The sequence below is a fragment of the Lagenorhynchus albirostris genome, chromosome 4 (genome assembly GCF_949774975.1).
Source record: "Lagenorhynchus albirostris chromosome 4, mLagAlb1.1, whole genome shotgun sequence".
Taxonomy (NCBI): Eukaryota; Metazoa; Chordata; class Mammalia; order Artiodactyla; family Delphinidae; genus Lagenorhynchus; species Lagenorhynchus albirostris.
In genome coordinates this window covers 117,480,101-117,498,578 of record NC_083098.1, presented here as the reverse complement: position 1 = coordinate 117,498,578, position 18,478 = coordinate 117,480,101, and the positions used below count along the sequence as shown (strand labels likewise).

Here is an 18,478-nt window from a genome sequence, read left to right as displayed (position 1 = left end):
GGAAGGAAGGAAGGAAGAAAGAAAGAAAGAAAGAGAAAGAAAGAAAGAAAAAAGAAAGGGAGAGAGAAAGTGGGAAGGAGGGAATTCACAGGCAGAGGAGGAAGAAAGGCCATGGCAAGGCAAATTTAAGGAAATAAAAGGCGAGTTAGGAGAAGTAGCAGGGGTGGGGAGGCGAAGTGGGCTGCAGGGCAGGAACAGGAGCCAGTTAGCCCGGGGGCGGGGGGCTGGGGTGGGTGGCGACTCAGTGGCTAGTCCAGCCACTTGCCAGGCAGGCACCAGGCGGAGGAGGAGGGTGAGGGTGGGGCTTGGCGAAGGGCAAAGGCTGGGCAAGACTTAAAAGGGAGATGACCCTGGCTAGTTGGTGCCGCCTTTGACCTCCGACGCCCGGGGCAAGGGGACCCAACGGGGGAAAACGAGAGAAAAGGGCCACCGCTGAGACAGTCCCGCGGGCTCGCGAGGGAGGCGAACGGACCGGAGAGGGGAGACCCCTGGGAGCGCCCGGCACCCCGCCAGCATGTGCGAGCTATACAGCAAGCAAGACACCCTGGCGCTGAGGAGGAAGCACATCGCGTGAGCGCTCCCCAGCCCCGAGGAAAGGCGCAGAGAGGGGGAATCACCGGCGCGGGGGGGCGGAGAGCCGCAGCCGGGCAGGCAGCGGGCCAGCGGGCTGCTGCCGGCGGGGTGCGGGACCGCCACCCGCCCGCCGCACCTGCGCACGCGCGCCGCCGCCCGCCCGGGGCGCCCCGCCTCGCCTCCGCCCGAGGGGGCTGCCGACCAGCCGGCTCCAGAGCGGTCCCCGCGCTCTGCAGCCCGCCGAGGGGGTGAGGGCTGCTGGCCGGCCGGCTGGGGGAATTGACCGTGAAGGTTGAGAGCCATTGAAGTAGAACACCGTTCCAGCGATGGGCTCTGGGAGGGAGACGGGTAGCTCTCCGCCGCTCCCACCACCTCGAAAGTTTTAGAAAACTGAACTCCGAAATATTTTTGACGATGGCAATGAAAACTCATTATGACAACTTTTGTTTAAAGTGAACTTTTTCTTCTTGCACGCTTGGTTAAGAAGTAAAAGGTTAATCCAGCCAGTAAAAAAACTTTGAAACCACTTTCTTAAGAGTAAGATACCACTTACTCACCTTGGTCTCCCCAGCTGTGCCCTCATTACAATTTAAAGATGCAGTGTTTTCTCCAGTCTACTTTTGTTTTACTCGTGTTATAGACGACTTGGTGAGAGTACAGGACCGAACTTTAGGTCAGACCTGGACTCCGGTCCTAGTAGTGTCAAGTTACCTTGTGATCTGATTTGAGATTTGATCTGCTCTCAACCCAGGAGGTTTCTAGGTGGTTTAGGAGACTAGTTAAATCTCTCTCAACCCCCGCAATAGGGTCAAAATAGTCAGATACCTCATTACCGGATCACCTCCTTCCCTTTTTCTAATCAGCACTCCTTTCTGTTAGTTTTCAATCCTATATAGTTAGATTCCAATGAAAACCTAATGATTTCCTACGTGAGCAGAACAAAGTCTGTGAAAGGAGGAATGGTAGCCATGGAATGACTGAGAAAGAATTTCACCTGAAGTCTGAGTGAGAAGATGGGAAGTACATTAACAAGGAGGCAAGGTGAAGTCCGAAGTTTTCAGCCCACATTCATAACGAAGGGTTTTTCTGAATTTTAACTTGTAGGTATAAACTAACAGCTGGATTTGAACCAAGAAGAAATTCTCATTAAATATTAGTTTCATCTTAGCTGATGATGCTTAATCTTAGGCAATTTTAAAATTTAAGTACCTATTCACAATAATCACAATACTTTCTAAACAGTTGCATATCCATTTAATATGTATCTAATTACCCTCTAAACTACCTCCAATGCATGTGGTATTTTTTTTGTGCATGCAAAATCACCAAAATAAAAATAATATTTTGTTTTAGTTTCTAAATGTCCATAGAACCAAGTTCAGAAATCTTTGTGATGTTTCTATGTTGCTAAAATCTGTACTCCAGCCAGCCATCCAAATAACCAAAAATATGGGTGACTTTTTATTATGCTGAAAAGAGTGGATTAAAGGGTTAGAATAATAATTGGATTTTATTATTTAAGAAAGGGAAATCCATTTGATGCAGGACAAATACCAATCAAAAGACATGAAAATGATCTGTAAAATCTCCTGCCTAGTATTTAACACTAAGTTATTTGTATTTAGCTTTTAGCGCTATTCATTTCTCTACAAATTAGATTAGAGGGAGAGATTAGATTAGCAAGCAAGCCCTGTTTTGGGCTATGGCATAAGACAGTCCACCTTTTGTTTTTTCTTCCAATTTTATTGATATATAATTGACATACAGCACTGTATAAGTTTGAGTTGCACAGCATAATGATTTGACTTACATTATGAAGTCATTATCCCAATAAGTTTAGTGAATATCCATTTCATATTGATACAAAATTAAAGAAATCGAAAAAAAAATTTTTTACCTTGTGATGAGAACTCTTAGGATTTGCTTTCTTAACAACTTTCGTGTATAACATACAGCAGTGTTAATTATCTTTATCATGTTGTACATATAAATTATATCCCTAGTATGAGTTTTTCTATGAGTTTATTTTTGAAGTATAATTGACCTACAACACTATGTTAGTAACTATCACACAACATAGTGATTCAATATTTCTGTACATTTCAAAATGTTCACCATGATAAATCTAGTTACGATCAAGACAGTCTACTTTCAAATTCTGGTTTTCTCACTGGCTGTGTAACCTTGAACCAAGCTTCTTAATTTTTCGGTGTCTGTTTCCTCAACTATAAAAATGAGAATGATAATAACTCATATTATTGTTGGGAGGATTAAATGAGATAATATTTGTAATAGCTGTCAGTTCCTGACCCATAGGAAGCCTCAAAAAAAAAAAGTTTGTTTTTTTTTCCTGGTTGAACAAAGTTTCTCAAAGGAAAATTAGTTACTGGTTTGTGTAATTAGAGCTGTCAGAGTTGATCCTTGTGCTTCTAAATAGAGTTGTCAGATCATGGCAAATTTAATATAACAAGCATAAGAAATGTGAGCAGTATCACGGATGGGGGATTAAGGTAAAAGGTCCCAGGCTAAAATGAAATGAAAAAAAAAAAAAAAAAGTCTGTCACCCAGGTTGTGTTTTCCCTTTCTTTTACGTAATTGTAATTTTCCACTGATCATGACCTTCATTGAGAAGGAAAAACACTGAGCAGTCCTACCAGACCAAAGTGTTTCCTTTCATTATTTCTAGGCCCTCCTGCAAAGTTTTCTTTGCTGCGGATCCCATCAAAATAGTGCGAGCCCAGGGGCAGTACATGTTTGATGAGAAAGGTGAACAGTACTTGGATTGCATCAACAACGTAGCCCACGGTAATGTGCTGTCTTTGTCGTGCCTTGAAGGATGCGTTTCTGGAGTAAGGCAGACTTGGCACCGTTGATATTTGTCCCAGGAATTGCAGTGGCTGCAGTTCCTCGGCTGAACAGGGCCAGTAGTTCTAGGCGGGGAAGAGCTAGAACAAAATGTGGGAGAGGAACAGAATCAACCTTTTTTTTTTTTGCTTGTTTCAGAATGCCCCTCACTTCCCAGGCATTTAGATTTGTAACTCATTTTTGGGACTTTTGTCTTCTAAATTTTAGTGGGACACTGCCACCCAGAAGTGGTCAAAGCTGCCCAGAAACAGATGGAACTACTAAATACAAATTCTCGATTCCTCCACGACAACATTGTTGAGTATGCCAAGCGCCTGTCAGCAACCCTGCCGGACAGACTCTCTGTGTGCTATTTTACAAATTCAGGGTATGTTCTGAGGTTTTCCACCCATCCCCATTCCCACCAATCTCTTTGTTTCCTCTCTTTTCTGCTTGATTGCTGGTGGAGCACAAATATCTAAAAAGGTTTCCCAAGATTCTTGCCATTTACTAATGACCCCACATGGGGGACCTGACCATTCTGGTTCTTTTGCTTTGACCCACCAGCCCTTTGTAGATAAGATACCTGACAGCATGTTCCAGGACTCCTGACACAGCCTATAACAACAGTCCCATGATTAACAAGTGCATGCCACTCAGCTTTTTATTACCACAGCTTCCTTGGTGAAAGATGGGGAAAGCATACCCTTAAGTATCCCTAAAGGATGGATTACTTGCGTTGTAACAAAATATTGGCAAAAATATCCAAATCTGGTGTTCGTGTGAGAAAACCTAACTAGTCAAACGGCACCCACTTCTTTGGGCAATAGAGTAAGTAGCTAAAGAAGCTAGATGAACCTAGATAGTTCTTTCAAAGCATGAATAAGGAATTTTGGCAAAAAAAGAACTACTAAACAAGTTATATAAGTATTATAAGATTTTTGATTGATTTGTTTCCTTAGGCAGTAAGCATTTCCCCAACACAAACACAAAGAAGGAATGAGTCAATTCAGGTGAATAGATATGTCCATTCTATGGAATATTATACAGACATTAAAAAGTATATTTTTGAAAATACATGTTTAATGACAGGAGAAAAGCTCACCTGTACAATGTTATAGTGGGAGGAAATCTGTCTATACAGCATACATTTAAAATGATATATATGAGTTAAAACTATTAGAAATCCTGTGAATGTTCTATTATGATTCTGTGATCCATTTTCTCTTTTCAGTGAGACACCTTAAAATCAAACAACCAGAAGATTGGTTTATAAACAGAAGATTTTTCTTTTTTCTTTGTAAAGAATTAGGACATTTTCGGATCTAATTTGTTGTTCTAAGGCATTCTTGCCTTCAATAAATTAAATATAATATTTGACTTTCACTTATGAAGAATCCTATACTGTCAAAGAGTGATTAGCCTTAGAGAGAGACCAGTGTCACCAAAGACTGGAGGTGACAGAACCCGGAGTAGTACAAAGAATAATCTCGAAGTTAAACAGACTTTGGAATCCTCAACTTTGTAAATAATGGTTTGAAAGATTTTTAAAAGGGCTTATGTCACATTGTCCCTTTCTCTCCGCTCTCTTAATAGATCTGAAGCCAATGACTTAGCCTTACGCCTGGCTCGGCAGTTCAGAGGCCACCAAGACGTGATCACTCTTGACCAGTAAGTCTTGAACACAAGACTTCTAAGCAGGAAATGCCTTCAGAGACAAAATTATATCGATCCTCTCCATACTAATACCATAAGCATGTATGGAGGAGGCTGGATATATGGCACAAGGATTTTCTTTTTTGTTATGCATAGGTTTCAAGGCCAGCTCAGGCCTGAAGGACACTTAATTCCTTCCAAGTACTTGCAGGCTCTTTTGGGTGCTGTGGTCATGGTCTCATGGGCTTTGCATGAATCAGGGTTTCCTTTTCACACATTTCACTGTTAATTGAGCCACTGCAATGTGTGTGTAACTCCATCTTTTTCAGAATAAAAATATAATTTCTTAAAAATCCAAGCATTCATGTCACAATTGTGATTATTCACCTAATGAATTTAAAAGATAACAATTTAGAGCATATATTTTTTTCTTTTTTTGGCCACACCATGCAGCTCGTGAGATCTTAGTTCCTTGACCAGGGATTGAACCCGGGCCCTTGGCAGTGAGAGTGTGGAGTCCTAACCACTGGACCGCCAGGGAATTCCCTAGAGCAAATTTTAAAGACAACAGATAGCCAAGTAAAAATAGTTCTTTCTCATTAATTTGTGATTTTTAATAGTCACTATTTAGTTTTACTTCTCAAAAATGAATTCATTATATTTTAAACAAGAAATTTGATAACTTCCATCTTCAGTGAGATTTAAAATTTTTTTCTACCTCTCCACCCCACTAATCTCAGACACAAAGGGTTGAATTGAACATGCACCTCATTTCTTACCCTTCTATAGGCTTCTCTTGTTTTATGTGTTGGTTGGTGTATTCATTTTCTATTGTTGCTATAGAACATTATCATAAACATAGTGGCTTAAGCAACATAAATATATTCTCTTATAGTTCTAGAGGTCAGATGTCCAAAATGGGTCTCACTGGGCTAAAATCAAGGTTCAACAGGGCTGCACTCCTTCTGAAGACACTAGGGAAGAATCTGTTTCCTTGCCTCCACCTTCTAGAGGCTGCCTGCATTCCTTGGCTTGTGGTCCCCTCCTTCATCTTCAGAGCCAGACATTACATCACTCCAGCCTCTGCTTCCATCCTCACATCACCTCTTCTATCTCTGACCACCATCCTCCTGCTGCCTTCTTTCACTTATAAAGGTTCTTGTGATAACATTTGACCCTCCAGGATTATCGCTCCATTTCACGATCCTTAATCACATCTGCAAGGTCCCCTTTACCATGTAACATTCTTAGGTTCTGAGGCTTAGGACATGGGCATCTTTAGGGAGGGGAGGCGTGATTCTGCCTGCCTGCCACAGAATAGATACTGTGACTGCCCTTTACTCCCAGCTACCACAAGCGACACTGCAATGAGTGCCCTTGTACATGTGCCTTTATGGACCTTTCTGAGAATTTCTTGGGGATAAAGCACCCAGAAAAAAGATTGCTAGGCCATAGGGGTACAGGGTACGGTAAACATTGTTGATTTGACCAGATCCTGCCAGATCAGTCTCCAAAGTGGTTGCACGCTCTTCCCAGTGCATGAAATGTCCAGTTTTCACGTATCCTCACCAAAAACTAAGAATATCCTACCTTGTTTTTTTTTTTCTTCATTTTTGCCGTCTAATAGGTATAAAATGATATCAGGGTTGTTGGGTTTTTTTTTTTAATTTTCAGGATATTTTTTCCCTTTTCATAAATTTACTTATTTGTTTGTTTGTTTATTCTTGGCTGCGCTGGGTCCTCGGTGCTGCGCCCAGGCCCTCTCCAGTTGCAGCAAGCGGGGGCGACTCCCCACTGCAGTGCGAGGGCTTCTCATTGCGGTGGCTTCTCTTTGTTGCAGAGCACGGGCTTTAGGCATGCAGGCTTCGGTAGTTGTGGCTTGGGCTCTGGAGCACAGGCTCAGTAGTTGTGGCACACGGGCCTAGTTGCTCTGCGGCATGTGGGATCCTCCTAGACCAGGGATTGATCCCGTGTTCCCCGCACTGGCAGGCAGACCCTCAACCACTGTGCCACCAGGGAAGTCCCTATCAGTGTTGTTTTTATTTGCAATTTCTAATTATGAGTTTGAGTATCTATTCATATGCGTATTATGCATTTGTGACTTCCTTTCTGAGAATTACCTGTTTATATTCTTTGCCCATTTTTCTGTTGGGATTTCCATCCTTGCTGTTGCATGCATAGTTTAGATGAGAGGATCTCAGCCTTGACTGTGTTTTAGAATTACCTGGGGAAATTTTCTTTTCTTAATGCCAGCGCCCAGGTCCCACTCCAGACCAATTAAAGTGAATCTCTAGGGGCTTCTCTGGCAGTCCAGTGGTTAAGACTCTGAGTTCTCAACACAGGGGTTGCTGGTTTGATTCCTGGTCGGGGAACTAAGATCCTGCATGCAGCACGGCTCAGCCAAAAAAATTAAAAAATTAAAAAAAGAGAGAGGGCTTCCCTGGTGGCGCAGTGGTTGAGAGTCCGCCTGCCGATGCAGGGGACGCGGGTTCGTGCCCTGATCCAGGAAGATCCCACACGCCGCGGAGAGGCTGGGCCCGTGAGCCATGGCCACTGAGCCTGCGCGTCCGGAGCCTGTGCTCCACAACGGGAGAGGCCACAGCAGTGAGAGGCCCGCGTACCGCAAAAAAAAAAAGAAGAAAAAAAAAAAAAGAGAGTGAGAGAAAATCTCTAGAGGTGGATTCCAGGAAACGGTATAGATTTTAAAGTTTCCCAAGTGATGCTAATATGCAGATAGACTTAAGAACCACCATTTGAACATTAATCTCTTTTAGTCTGAGACATTTCAAATGTTTTTTCCCAATCTATCATCTGTCTTTTAACTTTGTCCATGGTATCGTCCAACCTCCAAAAATTTGATTAAATCAAATAGTTGACATTTTCATCCTATGGTTTGGTTTTCTAAGTTTTGTTAATATCTCTTCCTCCCCCCACACCCATCCCCACCCCTCAGATCACAAAGATGCTCTTCTTTATTTTCTTCTACTACCTCTATAACTGCTCTTCATATTGACTCCACCAAGAGGCCGCTGTGTTACCATTTATGTATGGCTGTGTCTCTGAGCTCACTTCTGTCCCAGTCGTGACTTTGTTCTTATTCCAATACCATACTAATTTCATTACTATGGCTTTGTAGCATGTTTTAATCTACGGTAGGGGAAGTCCTCCCTCTTTGCTTTATCTATTCATGGGCCTTTTATAATTTCTTTTCCAGGCCTCCCAATTATATAGCTCTGGGCAAGAAACATAAAAGGGAATATCATAGCCATCTGTATTTTAAGTGAAAGAAAGGAATTTCATAGCCACTTGATTACCTCTTAATCTTAGTTCTCTTAGAAAAGACCTCCTGTTCCTTACCAACTTTCATTTGAGCAATTGGATATCCCTTTGAAACCATCCCAGACAGAAACACAGCCCATTCTGTGATATAAAGTTGTTTTTAAAATTTGCTAGAATGTAACTATCAAATACATTTAAAGAATACATACATCTGAAATTTCTCATGAAGCTATAGAAATTAATGTTTTACATTTAGATAATCTAATTTAGCAGAGCTAATGCAATCCAAAGAAATTAAGTTTTTTCCTGCTAAAAATAACTGTCTATGAGGTTACATACTTGGCTTTCTATGTGTTTTATTACCTGGATCAGGAGAGTGGGACAAATTAATGGCCAGTCCTACCGTGAAAAATTAGATTCCATATAGGTAAATCTGCCACTAATGTTGAGATTCTCCCTGGATGACGTGCAGTACTATTTTGCATATACTAGAAAAGCGTCCTTCTTTGAGTGATTTTGGTTACCGTCCTTTTTCTTTTCAGTGCTTACCATGGTCACCTATCATCTTTAATTGAGATCAGTCCATATAAATTTCAAAAGGGCAAAGATGTCAAGAAAGAATTTGTGCATGTGGTAAGTATCTTGGAATCCAAGAATCAGAATGTTACTACTGGAAGAGTGCCCAGTGATAACCCACTCCAATCCTTGCATTGAGATGAAACCATGAAAAAGGAAACTAAGATCTAGAGCAGTTACAGATCTTTAGCAAAGATCTGTTTGCTAAAGTCAAAGAGCTAGTTAATGACAAGATGTGGTTTAAAATCCATTGATGAGTACCACACAAATTAGTATAGAGGTAGTGATAGCTCTTATTCACAGCTCTCATTTTATTTTTCTTGCCCCTTGATGTTTAAATTACTTTTTCTATCGCTGAAGCCTATTTGAAACTCAGAGTTGCATCAAGTGTGTATGACTGTCTTAAAATTACTCTATGCTAAATTATTATGTAAATTTATTAAGTAAAATAAATATCATTTAATAAAGAAAATAAAGAAACCAAGCTGTTGAAACAGTAAAACTCATTTGGCTTAATTAAGGATCAGTAGACTTTTTTAAGAGAATCATTAATACATTCTTTCAAGATTTTAAGATCTGAAATTAGTGCTAAGGCACTCTAGCTTTCTGAATGATTACAGTTTGCTATATAGTTGGTAAGTGTTGGTTTATTTTCAATATAGAATTGTTAATACAGTTTCCATTCATTGAAATTTTCAAATAACATAATCACACTTGTTGTTTGAATTTGTCCCTTATGTGACTAAGGATGCAATCTTGACTTCTAAGGGCCTAGGAGCAAATCCAAGTTCCTGTTCACAATGCAAAGATTTCAAGTCTCACAGGATTCAGAAATGTTAAGGAAAAAGAGCAAAAGAACCTAGAGTCACTTAAGTCCATGAGTCACCTTTCTACAATATTATGCTCCTCGAGGGAAAGGCCCTTTCTTAAAAGCTCATTTGTCCAGGAGACAAATCATGAGAAACTCTTATCTTTTGATGCTTTCAGGCACCAGCTCCAGATACTTACAGAGGAAAATACAGAGAAGACCATACAGACCCGGCCAGTGCTTATGCCGACGAAGTGAAGAAAATTATTGACGAAACTCATAACAGTGGAAGGAAGGTTTGTATTTATAGCTTTGGAAACACTTGAATATCTTTTATAAAATAGATTGAAATCATTGTGATACATTGGAGAGGTGGGAAAGGATTAGATCTCAAATCGCTTTCTGTTCTTCTCTAGTTACGTTTTTACTTAGTTCATATTTCAAAAAGTACATTATTATAGTCATACCTCTAAGACTATTTTTATTTATCCTGGAAATGTAATTACTATACCTGTTTCAGAACTGGTGGGCTAATTCTGACTTTCCCACTGGGATGCAGACTCTGGTCCAAAGTGATAGGAGGACAAAATTAAGAAAGGTGATAGCTCACGGACAGAACATTCCAACTGAGAGTAGCACGAGGGGCTAATATAAGGTGAAGGGAGGGAAGAGGCAGGGTGGCCCTGGGGCCTTGGGGCCACTGCAGACTCCTGGACCCGGGGAGCCTTGGCTCTTCCCTAGAACTGGGTCAACTTTCCTGAAACCGAAGAGCCTGCGTAAGACAAGGCAGGAACATGTTCTTCCAATTTGGGTCTGAACTTCTAAAACAAACCAGAATCTTCCCAACTAGGAAAAAAAGAGTTTCCATTTTCTCAGTCTTCACCCTACTGTCTTTAGCTTAACGGTAATTCTCAGCCCCTTCAGGGGTTACTTACATGGAGTTACTTACATGATTTGACACATGCTTTGCCTTTCAATTGGCTTATGGCATCAACATGGCAATAAAAAAAGCTTTTTAATTGAGATAAAAATGAAGCCTGTGTGTTTTCCAGTTCAAGTATTTTTATCTTAATGACTGGAAAGTCATTTGCCTTTCTTAACTATTTCTTCTTTTCTTCCCATTCGTTTTTCATATCTTAAAAGACGTAGTCTGGACTAGAACGTTAGTTCCCCCCCTTTTTTTTCTTAATTGAAGTATAGTTGATTGCTTGACTTCTTATCTCATACTATTTCTATGCTTTCTCTTAATTTAGTGTTACCTGTTTTTACTTCTCCTTTCTTAGCCTCTAGAACACATCCTCTTTAGTTCCTTTGTGAACTGCCTAATTTTAAGTTGTAAGCCTGGTTCAGGGCAAGAACCAGAAATATAGCACAATAACTAAGGTTCGTGGCCACCAGTCACCCTCTCATCTCCTTAGTGCAAATTCCAGGTTCGGGCAGTCCTAATTTACCAAGCTGAGCAAACAGGCACCCCAGTGATGTGTTTGGAACCTGGGTAAATTTTTAGAGGTTCATATTAAAGACTAATCAAAACATCAGTCTTATTCAGTTGTTCCTAATGAAAACACTGCATTTAAATTAATAATGGAGACATGGAAGGCACCCTCTCCACCATTTTCTCGTGATGGTTTCATTGGTACCCTAAAATTTCAGAAACTAATGCTTCAGAATTCTTGCATTTCCAGCGTGGACATCTTTTTAATCAAATGGCCAATTTGTCTCTTGCCATGGATCCATTCCCAACCATTTTTTAAGTCACCTTCTCCGTAAGAAGTCCTCTTTTTTTAGGGGGTAACGGGAGGAGGACCTAATGGACTTTGACCCCATCTTCTCTTGTATAGATTGCTGCCTTTATTGCTGAATCCATGCAGAGTTGTGGCGGACAAATAATTCCTCCAGCAGGCTACTTCCAGAAAGTGGCAGAGTATGTACTTGGGCATCCTTGGTCAAACTGAAGGCACTGTGACAATTCTGTAGGGCCATCCTGGTTGTTAAGATATTGAAATACTTCCAGACTAGCTGGTAAATAGCCACTTGGGAGTGCCTGCCACCCAGGACTCCTGGAACTCCTCCACCTTCCCAAGATCCAGCAAATAAAGGGTTTACACAAGGTCCAGCAGGGCAGCCTCCAGAGCTGTGCTCCCACTACCCACCTGGCCTCTTCTCTGATTAGTTGGTGTCCAAGCTTTACTAATTAGTAAAAATTTGACGATTAAACCTGCTGAACACTACTTCTTGTTCACTTCTTTTTCTTCCCTATTAAAATACTGCAGTAGGGCTTCCTTGGTGGCGCAGTGGTTGAGAGTCCGCCTGCCGATGCAGGGGACGCGGGTTCGTGCCCCGGTCCGGGAAGATCCCACATGCCGCGGAGCGGCTGGGCCCGTGAGCCATGGCCGCTGAGCCTGCGCGTCCGGAGCCTGTGCTCCGCAACGGGAGAGGCCACAATAGTGAGAGGCCCGCGTACCACAAAAAAAAAAAAAAAAACTTTAGTAGAGCTTACTTTAAGTAGCACAAACCCAAACAATATAGAATATATCTAATCTGGAAATTATGTGATTATGTTTCAAAGTCAATGATATCACATAGATGTCATTGGGGATTTGAACCCTGAAATGTTTTTAACAAAGATTATAAACTTCAGGTTAACAACATTTTTAAAGTTTTCAATAGTCTGTATCTTATGGGAGGGTTTGGGGACTCTCAGTGACCTGACGGCATCAGGCTGCCCTTTTGCTTTTCAGATATGTACACGGAGCAGGAGGTGTGTTTATAGCTGATGAAGTTCAAGTAGGCTTTGGCCGAGTTGGGACACATTTCTGGAGTTTCCAAATGTTTGGTGAAGATTTTGTTCCAGACATCGTCACAATGGGAAAACCAATGGGCAATGGCCACCCAGTGGCATGCGTGGTAACAACCAAAGAAATTGCAGAAGCCTTCAGCAGCTCTGGGATGGAATATTTCAATACGGTAAAATTTGACCTCCCCACTTTAGTGCTAAGAGGGAAAAATAATGCACGTTCTTATGTTTCTTTCCAATGTAATAAAGAATAAATCTCACTGTTGCCAGCTAACCACGCCAGGACCCTAGCCAAATTTTGATCTAACCATATTTCATTCTATCTGACACAATCCTCCTTGTATTTTTTTCTTGTGTATCTTTCCCCTTCCTAAAATGTTTCTATTAATTGTTCCAATGACAGATGGCTGCCCTGCTAAACTCTAGAGGTTATGATATTTCATTAACAGATAATATGATCTTTTTTGTTTTGTATCACATTTAAATTCCCAAAACACTTCACTTAGATGATTCACTACTATAAATGTTACAGGGCTGTCATAGGAGATACTAACTAAAATTCTATCTTTGGGAAATTTTATTTCCTTGATTTTACCCCTAAAAGTTATAAGCTTTAAGTTTGGAAAGGTTATTCTAGTTTGTGCAGTATGTATAATAGGACTTGTTACAGCTAAAAGTTAGAGTCAAATCTAAGAACATAAATTATTTGGAGAAAATGTCATTGCTTAGCTTTTTTCACACAGATATTCAAGCACTGAAACCCACATCCCCCTAACTAAACCACACTCTAAAATCCTTAATTCCCAACACAATGTCTGTTTTTCATTTGGACGAACTTATAAATGCCCCAATAATCCTTCATACCAGTTTTGCAGCTATATATAATTTAGAATTTTATTCTCAATCTTAAATGAATAGAATCATGTTATATTCTAAATCTAAGAAACTAATATCACAGGGGAAATTTTTATTGAAATTATATCTTTACTTGCTCATGTATGAGCCAAATTTCTCATAGATGAAGCAATACCACAAATTCAACTATTCTATTTTCTCATTTATCGTTTTTCCACAGTATGGAGGAAATCCAGTATCCTCTGCTGTTGGTTTGGCCATCCTGGATGTAATTGAAAATGAAGACCTTCAGGGAAATGCCACAAGAGTAGGGAATTATCTTACCAAGTTACTGAACAAGCAGAAGGCTAAACACACTTTGATAGGAGATATCAGGTATATTTATCGTAAAGTTGTCATGCAGTTATTCATTTGTCCAAATGAAAATTTGTTATATTTTATCTTATAAATCTAAAACAAGTTAACACAAAAGCAGATCTAGAAACACTGAAAAAAACAAAACTCATTTTTCCATCCAGAACCCAGATATCATCACTGTTAACTTTTGGGTATATATCTTTCCTGATTTTTATACTTTTTTGAAAAAAATTAAGCCAGGATCATTTCAGCAGGCAAAAGATGAAAAGAAGGAACTTAAGGTAACTCTAAATGATCTATTAAAAATATTTAAAATGACATCCAAGAAAACTCACTATTTTTCATATATATATGAAAACATTTTCATATATATATGTAAAGATTAAAGATTTGTCACAGTTGATGTCTTGAGAAGTTAAATAGCATGACAAGGTTGTTTTTAAGCCTTATCATTTTTTTTTTTTTACAATTAAGAGAAGAAAGAAAAACTGGTTGACAAAAACTAACTTGATTCAAAAACTAGGAAGTCCTGTGGACACTAGATTGGTATCTTGGATTAATTAGAACTAATAACAACTACCCTTTAAAGAGAATCACATTCAGCTTCAAATCAAACTGAAGTTTGAGGACAGTGTTAATTTTTTGTGACCATGCAGTGCTTAATAAAGTGTGTCAAGTTCCCTTTCTTTACCCCCCTCAGGGGCGTTGGCCTTTTTATTGGAATTGACTTAGTGAAGGACCATCAGGAAAGGACCCCCGCCACAGCTGAAGCTCAGCACATCATCTACAAGTAAACACACCCCTCACCGTTTGGTATCTTGGCTTGAATGCTTTTTTTTACTTCCTCTCATCTCCCCAAATGAGACAAGTTTAAGACTCGTGCAATTACAAATGTGGGCTTCTTGCATGCGAATATGAAAGTGCTCTCTGTTCACATCATTCTGAAATAATCTTAGTTATCACTTATATGCACTCGCATGTATTTCCTGCACTCATTAGGATGAAAGAAAAACGAGTGCTTCTCAGTGCCGATGGACCTCACAGGAATGTGCTTAAAATAAAACCACCTATGTGCTTCACTGAAGAAGATGCCAAGTTTATGGTGGACCAGCTGGATGAGATTCTAACAGGTCTGTCCACAGATCTTCAAATAAGATGCCCTCACCCACACTCTGGTCAGACATGACAGTGCAACTTGCACTGGCAGAAGTGAAGGAGGGTGGAAATGATTGTATACACTTATATTATCATTTATTTTCACTTGTTAAAAATAATTGCATGTCTTCATTGTACCATGCACCACAGATGCTGCAGTGTAAGAGTCTTTGAGCTTTGTACTATGAAAATATGGGAAATGCTGTTAATAAAAATTGTAAGCTAGGGACCTCCCTGGCAGTCTAGTGGTTAAGACTTCGCCTTCCAATGCAGGTGGTACAGGTTCGATCCCTGGTCAGGGAGCTAAGATCCCATATGGCTCAGGGCCAAAAAACCAAAACATAAAACAGAAGGAATATTGTAACAAATTCAATAAAGACTTTAAAAATGGTCCATATCAAAAAATCTTAAAAATATATATATATAAAGGTTATAGGTTAATATAGTTATCATTTGACTTTGTATTTCACTTATTACAATTTAATTTTTGAAGACTTATGTTTGTCATTCAGAATTATAGCCTGTCATAGGAATTCATCTTTTGTTTACCTCTGTTAAATAATTAGGTTAATTTATTTTTCTGTTATGAACATAAATTGAGATTAACAAGTAAGGTAACAATGTAAAACCATATTGAAAAACATAAAGCACTGTCAAATGTTAGAGCTTTTAGTTATATTTTTAAGATTCTACTTCTCTGCTCCCTCTCAGCCTCTTGGGGTTGGGATAAGGCTAAGCTAGGAATCAGTACAGCATACAAAATAGATCATTATTATTTGGAAAGCTGAGAGTCAGCCCCAAGTTATTCGTAATACGGTCACTGTCTTTGGACCAAAAGACACCCAAACTTGGCCAACAGTCCTGATGCCTCTGGTGCCTTGAAGGGACAGGTGGAAGAGACTATAGGTTGGGGCAAATCCGTCGCTATTACTTAAAATTCAGCTCAGAGCTTGAGCATTTTTAGTGGTGTGGCTAAAGAATTCTTTTTTAACAAAGTGAACGAGGCAGAGCTAACATAGGCTCAGCGCCACTTGTAATGATGAAATGCTACAGTAAAAGTTGAAAAGCAGCTATGGTAACAGTGACACTTTTTAAAAACATGTACCTCTCTAGTTTTCTTTCAGGGTGTCCCTCTAGTTACCGAAATAGGGTAGGGTGGTTTTTTTTTTTTTTTAAGGACTTTTATGTTCTTCTGTCTTGTCTGTTGTATCTTCCTTGACATAGGTTTAGAAGAAGCTATCGGAACCAAAACTGAGAGTGTGATCTCTGAGAATACTCCGTGCAGAACCAAGGTAAGAGTCAGTTACTTAATATTTAGGGCAAAAGTTTAAAATGGGGGGAATTTAAGAAAAAGGAGTGCAAATTTTAAAAAATTGTACAATGACCTCTAGAATAAAACCCACCTTTGCTAGAGTTGGCTTACTGTTACAATTCTGAGTGCACAGTTAAGGCAAGCGCCTCACCACTTGACAAGAATAAAGCCAAAGAACCATTCTTCCAGGATCATTCCTACACTCCGCCCCCCGCCAGAAAAAGTCCAAAAACCCCCTCAGGCTTGCAAAGAGGACCTTCAAAATATAGAGAGAGATAACAGATGTCCTAAGCTCCTTCCTGTTTGTCTGAGGGATGTCTGACACTGACTCAAAGTCCCACACACCGCTCTTTAGTCAGCAAAAGCATCAGCAGTGTGACTCCAAAATGTCAGAGTTTGGTCCTCAAGTGAACTAAAGAAGAAACTTCGACTGGCGGCGGGGCCTGGGAACCATTTGGCATGGAGTGGCCTAGTTTCTGCATTTGATGTGCTTCCAGCAGAGGGCTTCCCCATTCTCTCCCTGAGCTGCCCAGGGTGTGAGAAAGCGCTCCCTTGGTCGGGAAACAGAAAGGCAAAAACTTGAGAGGCTTTGTTGCATAATTAATTATTTGTTTATGACTTCGATGCATAAAGGAACACTCAAGCCCGCCTGCACATCCAGGGTAGTCAGCAAAGTCCTTTTCCTGAGTGAAAAACATGAGGCCCTTTGAATGAGAGAGCAAGTGATTTGCTAACAGGACGCTTCTGTCTCTTGGTGCAAACACAAACCAATGCTAGAAATCACTGCCTCTCTGCTGTCTGAGAGTGGCTTATTGAGTCTGGGACAGAATCACAACTGTCAGGACCAAGCAAGCATTGAAAAGGAGCTTACAGGGACTTGGTCAGGGAACTAGATCCCACGTGCTGCAGCTAAGAGTTCGCATGCTGCAACAAAGATCCCACACGCCGGCGTAGCCAAATAAATAAATATATTAAAAAAAAAAAAAAGAAGAAGAAAGAAAGAAAAGGAGCTTACAAAAAAAGGAGTTCCCACCAGAAATCCCGCTTTGAAGTTAGCACGCGTTTCTCAAATTTTGGCTTGCAGTCCCAGATTTTAGGTTGACATCACATTTCAGATGTCTGTGGAAAATAGTAGTAATCAGAGTTAGGGAGGAACAAGGGGCATTGCTGTGTTGTGTTGTGTTGTGTTGTATTCTCCCACGTGCCGTGTTGCCTGTTGGCCTGTGGAGTCAGCCCTGCGGAGCCTGGAGGCTGGGCGGGTTAGAGGCAGGCTGCCTGCTGGAGTTTCCATGTCTGTCTTGCAGATGCCTGAGGAAGCCCACTCGGAATTGCTCAGTGACGGCAGCCCGGACCCCAAAGAAAATCCCAGCCTAAAAAGAAATGGATTGTGCACAGATAAACATTCACTGCTCAGTAAGAGGCTCAAGACATGAGAGACGAGCATTTTACAGCCAGATAAATGTCCGGAGTTACACAGAATGAACGGAAGTGTCCCTTCTGTTAAAGCTCTATTATACCCGCCAAAGGAAGACTCTGCGTTCCATTCAGAGGTATAAATAAAGTAAATGAGTAATAAGAATAATCCAAGTGATAATCAAACCCGGTCAAGATTTAGCCTCTAGCCTGTTAATTCCTTACTTGAGATTTCTGAAAGCACTTCATTTATTCTACTCAATTTCAGCTTCAAATGGAATATTTATTAAGTTGGAAGTTTTACGTCTCATGTTTTAATATTTGACACGACAGAGCAAAGTACAGTAGTAGGTTCCTGAACTTTGGAGACTATGAATTCTTTAATGATTTAATTTGTATATATTTATGGACTATAATAAAATAAAAGATGATGTAAACCAAAAAAGTTTGACCAGAAAAATGTTTACCGTTCCTTTGCGGAGAGCACTGGCTCAGTAAAATCAACGCCACTTGGAAAAAAATCACATACAGCAAATGTGAAGAAGTGAATGAATAATTTGGACTTTTGTTGGGGAACTAGGTTAATCGTGGTCCTGTGGGGACGAGGGTGGAGGTGAAGAGGCCAAACAAGGAGTACATCTAGAAACACTCCTAAACATGCTGTTGGGAAACCTCAGCTCTGACTACTCAGACTGTCACCTTGGCAAGTCACTTACCTGTTAGGTGAGAAATTAACTTTCCACCAATCATCTTCCTCTTCTCATCCAGCTTATCACCTTTGCACAACCCCTGACACATAGAGATACACACATTTCTAACCAGAGATAGGCAAAGGGAAGTGAGGAAACCCAGA

At 40.4% G+C, this 18,478-nt stretch overlaps 1 protein-coding gene across 2 annotated transcripts; it reads left to right on the top strand.

Moving 5' to 3' along the window:
• Positions 1 to 374: 374 nt before the first annotated feature.
• Positions 375 to 18,058, top strand: ETNPPL (ethanolamine-phosphate phospho-lyase). Of its 2 annotated transcripts, none has more exons than XM_060147385.1 (13): positions 375 to 570; positions 3,260 to 3,378; positions 3,646 to 3,805; positions 5,014 to 5,088; positions 8,895 to 8,985; positions 9,916 to 10,032; positions 11,578 to 11,660; positions 12,478 to 12,703; positions 13,609 to 13,763; positions 14,446 to 14,535; positions 14,745 to 14,875; positions 16,125 to 16,192; positions 17,517 to 18,058. In XM_060147385.1, the coding sequence occupies exons 1-13, from the start codon at positions 515 to 517 to the stop codon at positions 17,643 to 17,645; spliced, it is 1,500 nt and encodes a 499-aa protein (XP_060003368.1). In that variant the 5' UTR covers positions 375 to 514; the 3' UTR covers positions 17,646 to 18,058. The 2 variants fall into 2 exon arrangements, with proteins under 2 accessions (XP_060003368.1, XP_060003369.1); XM_060147386.1 differs by lacking the exon at positions 375 to 570 and adding an exon at positions 1,603 to 1,614.
• Positions 18,059 to 18,478: the final 420 nt, after the last annotated feature.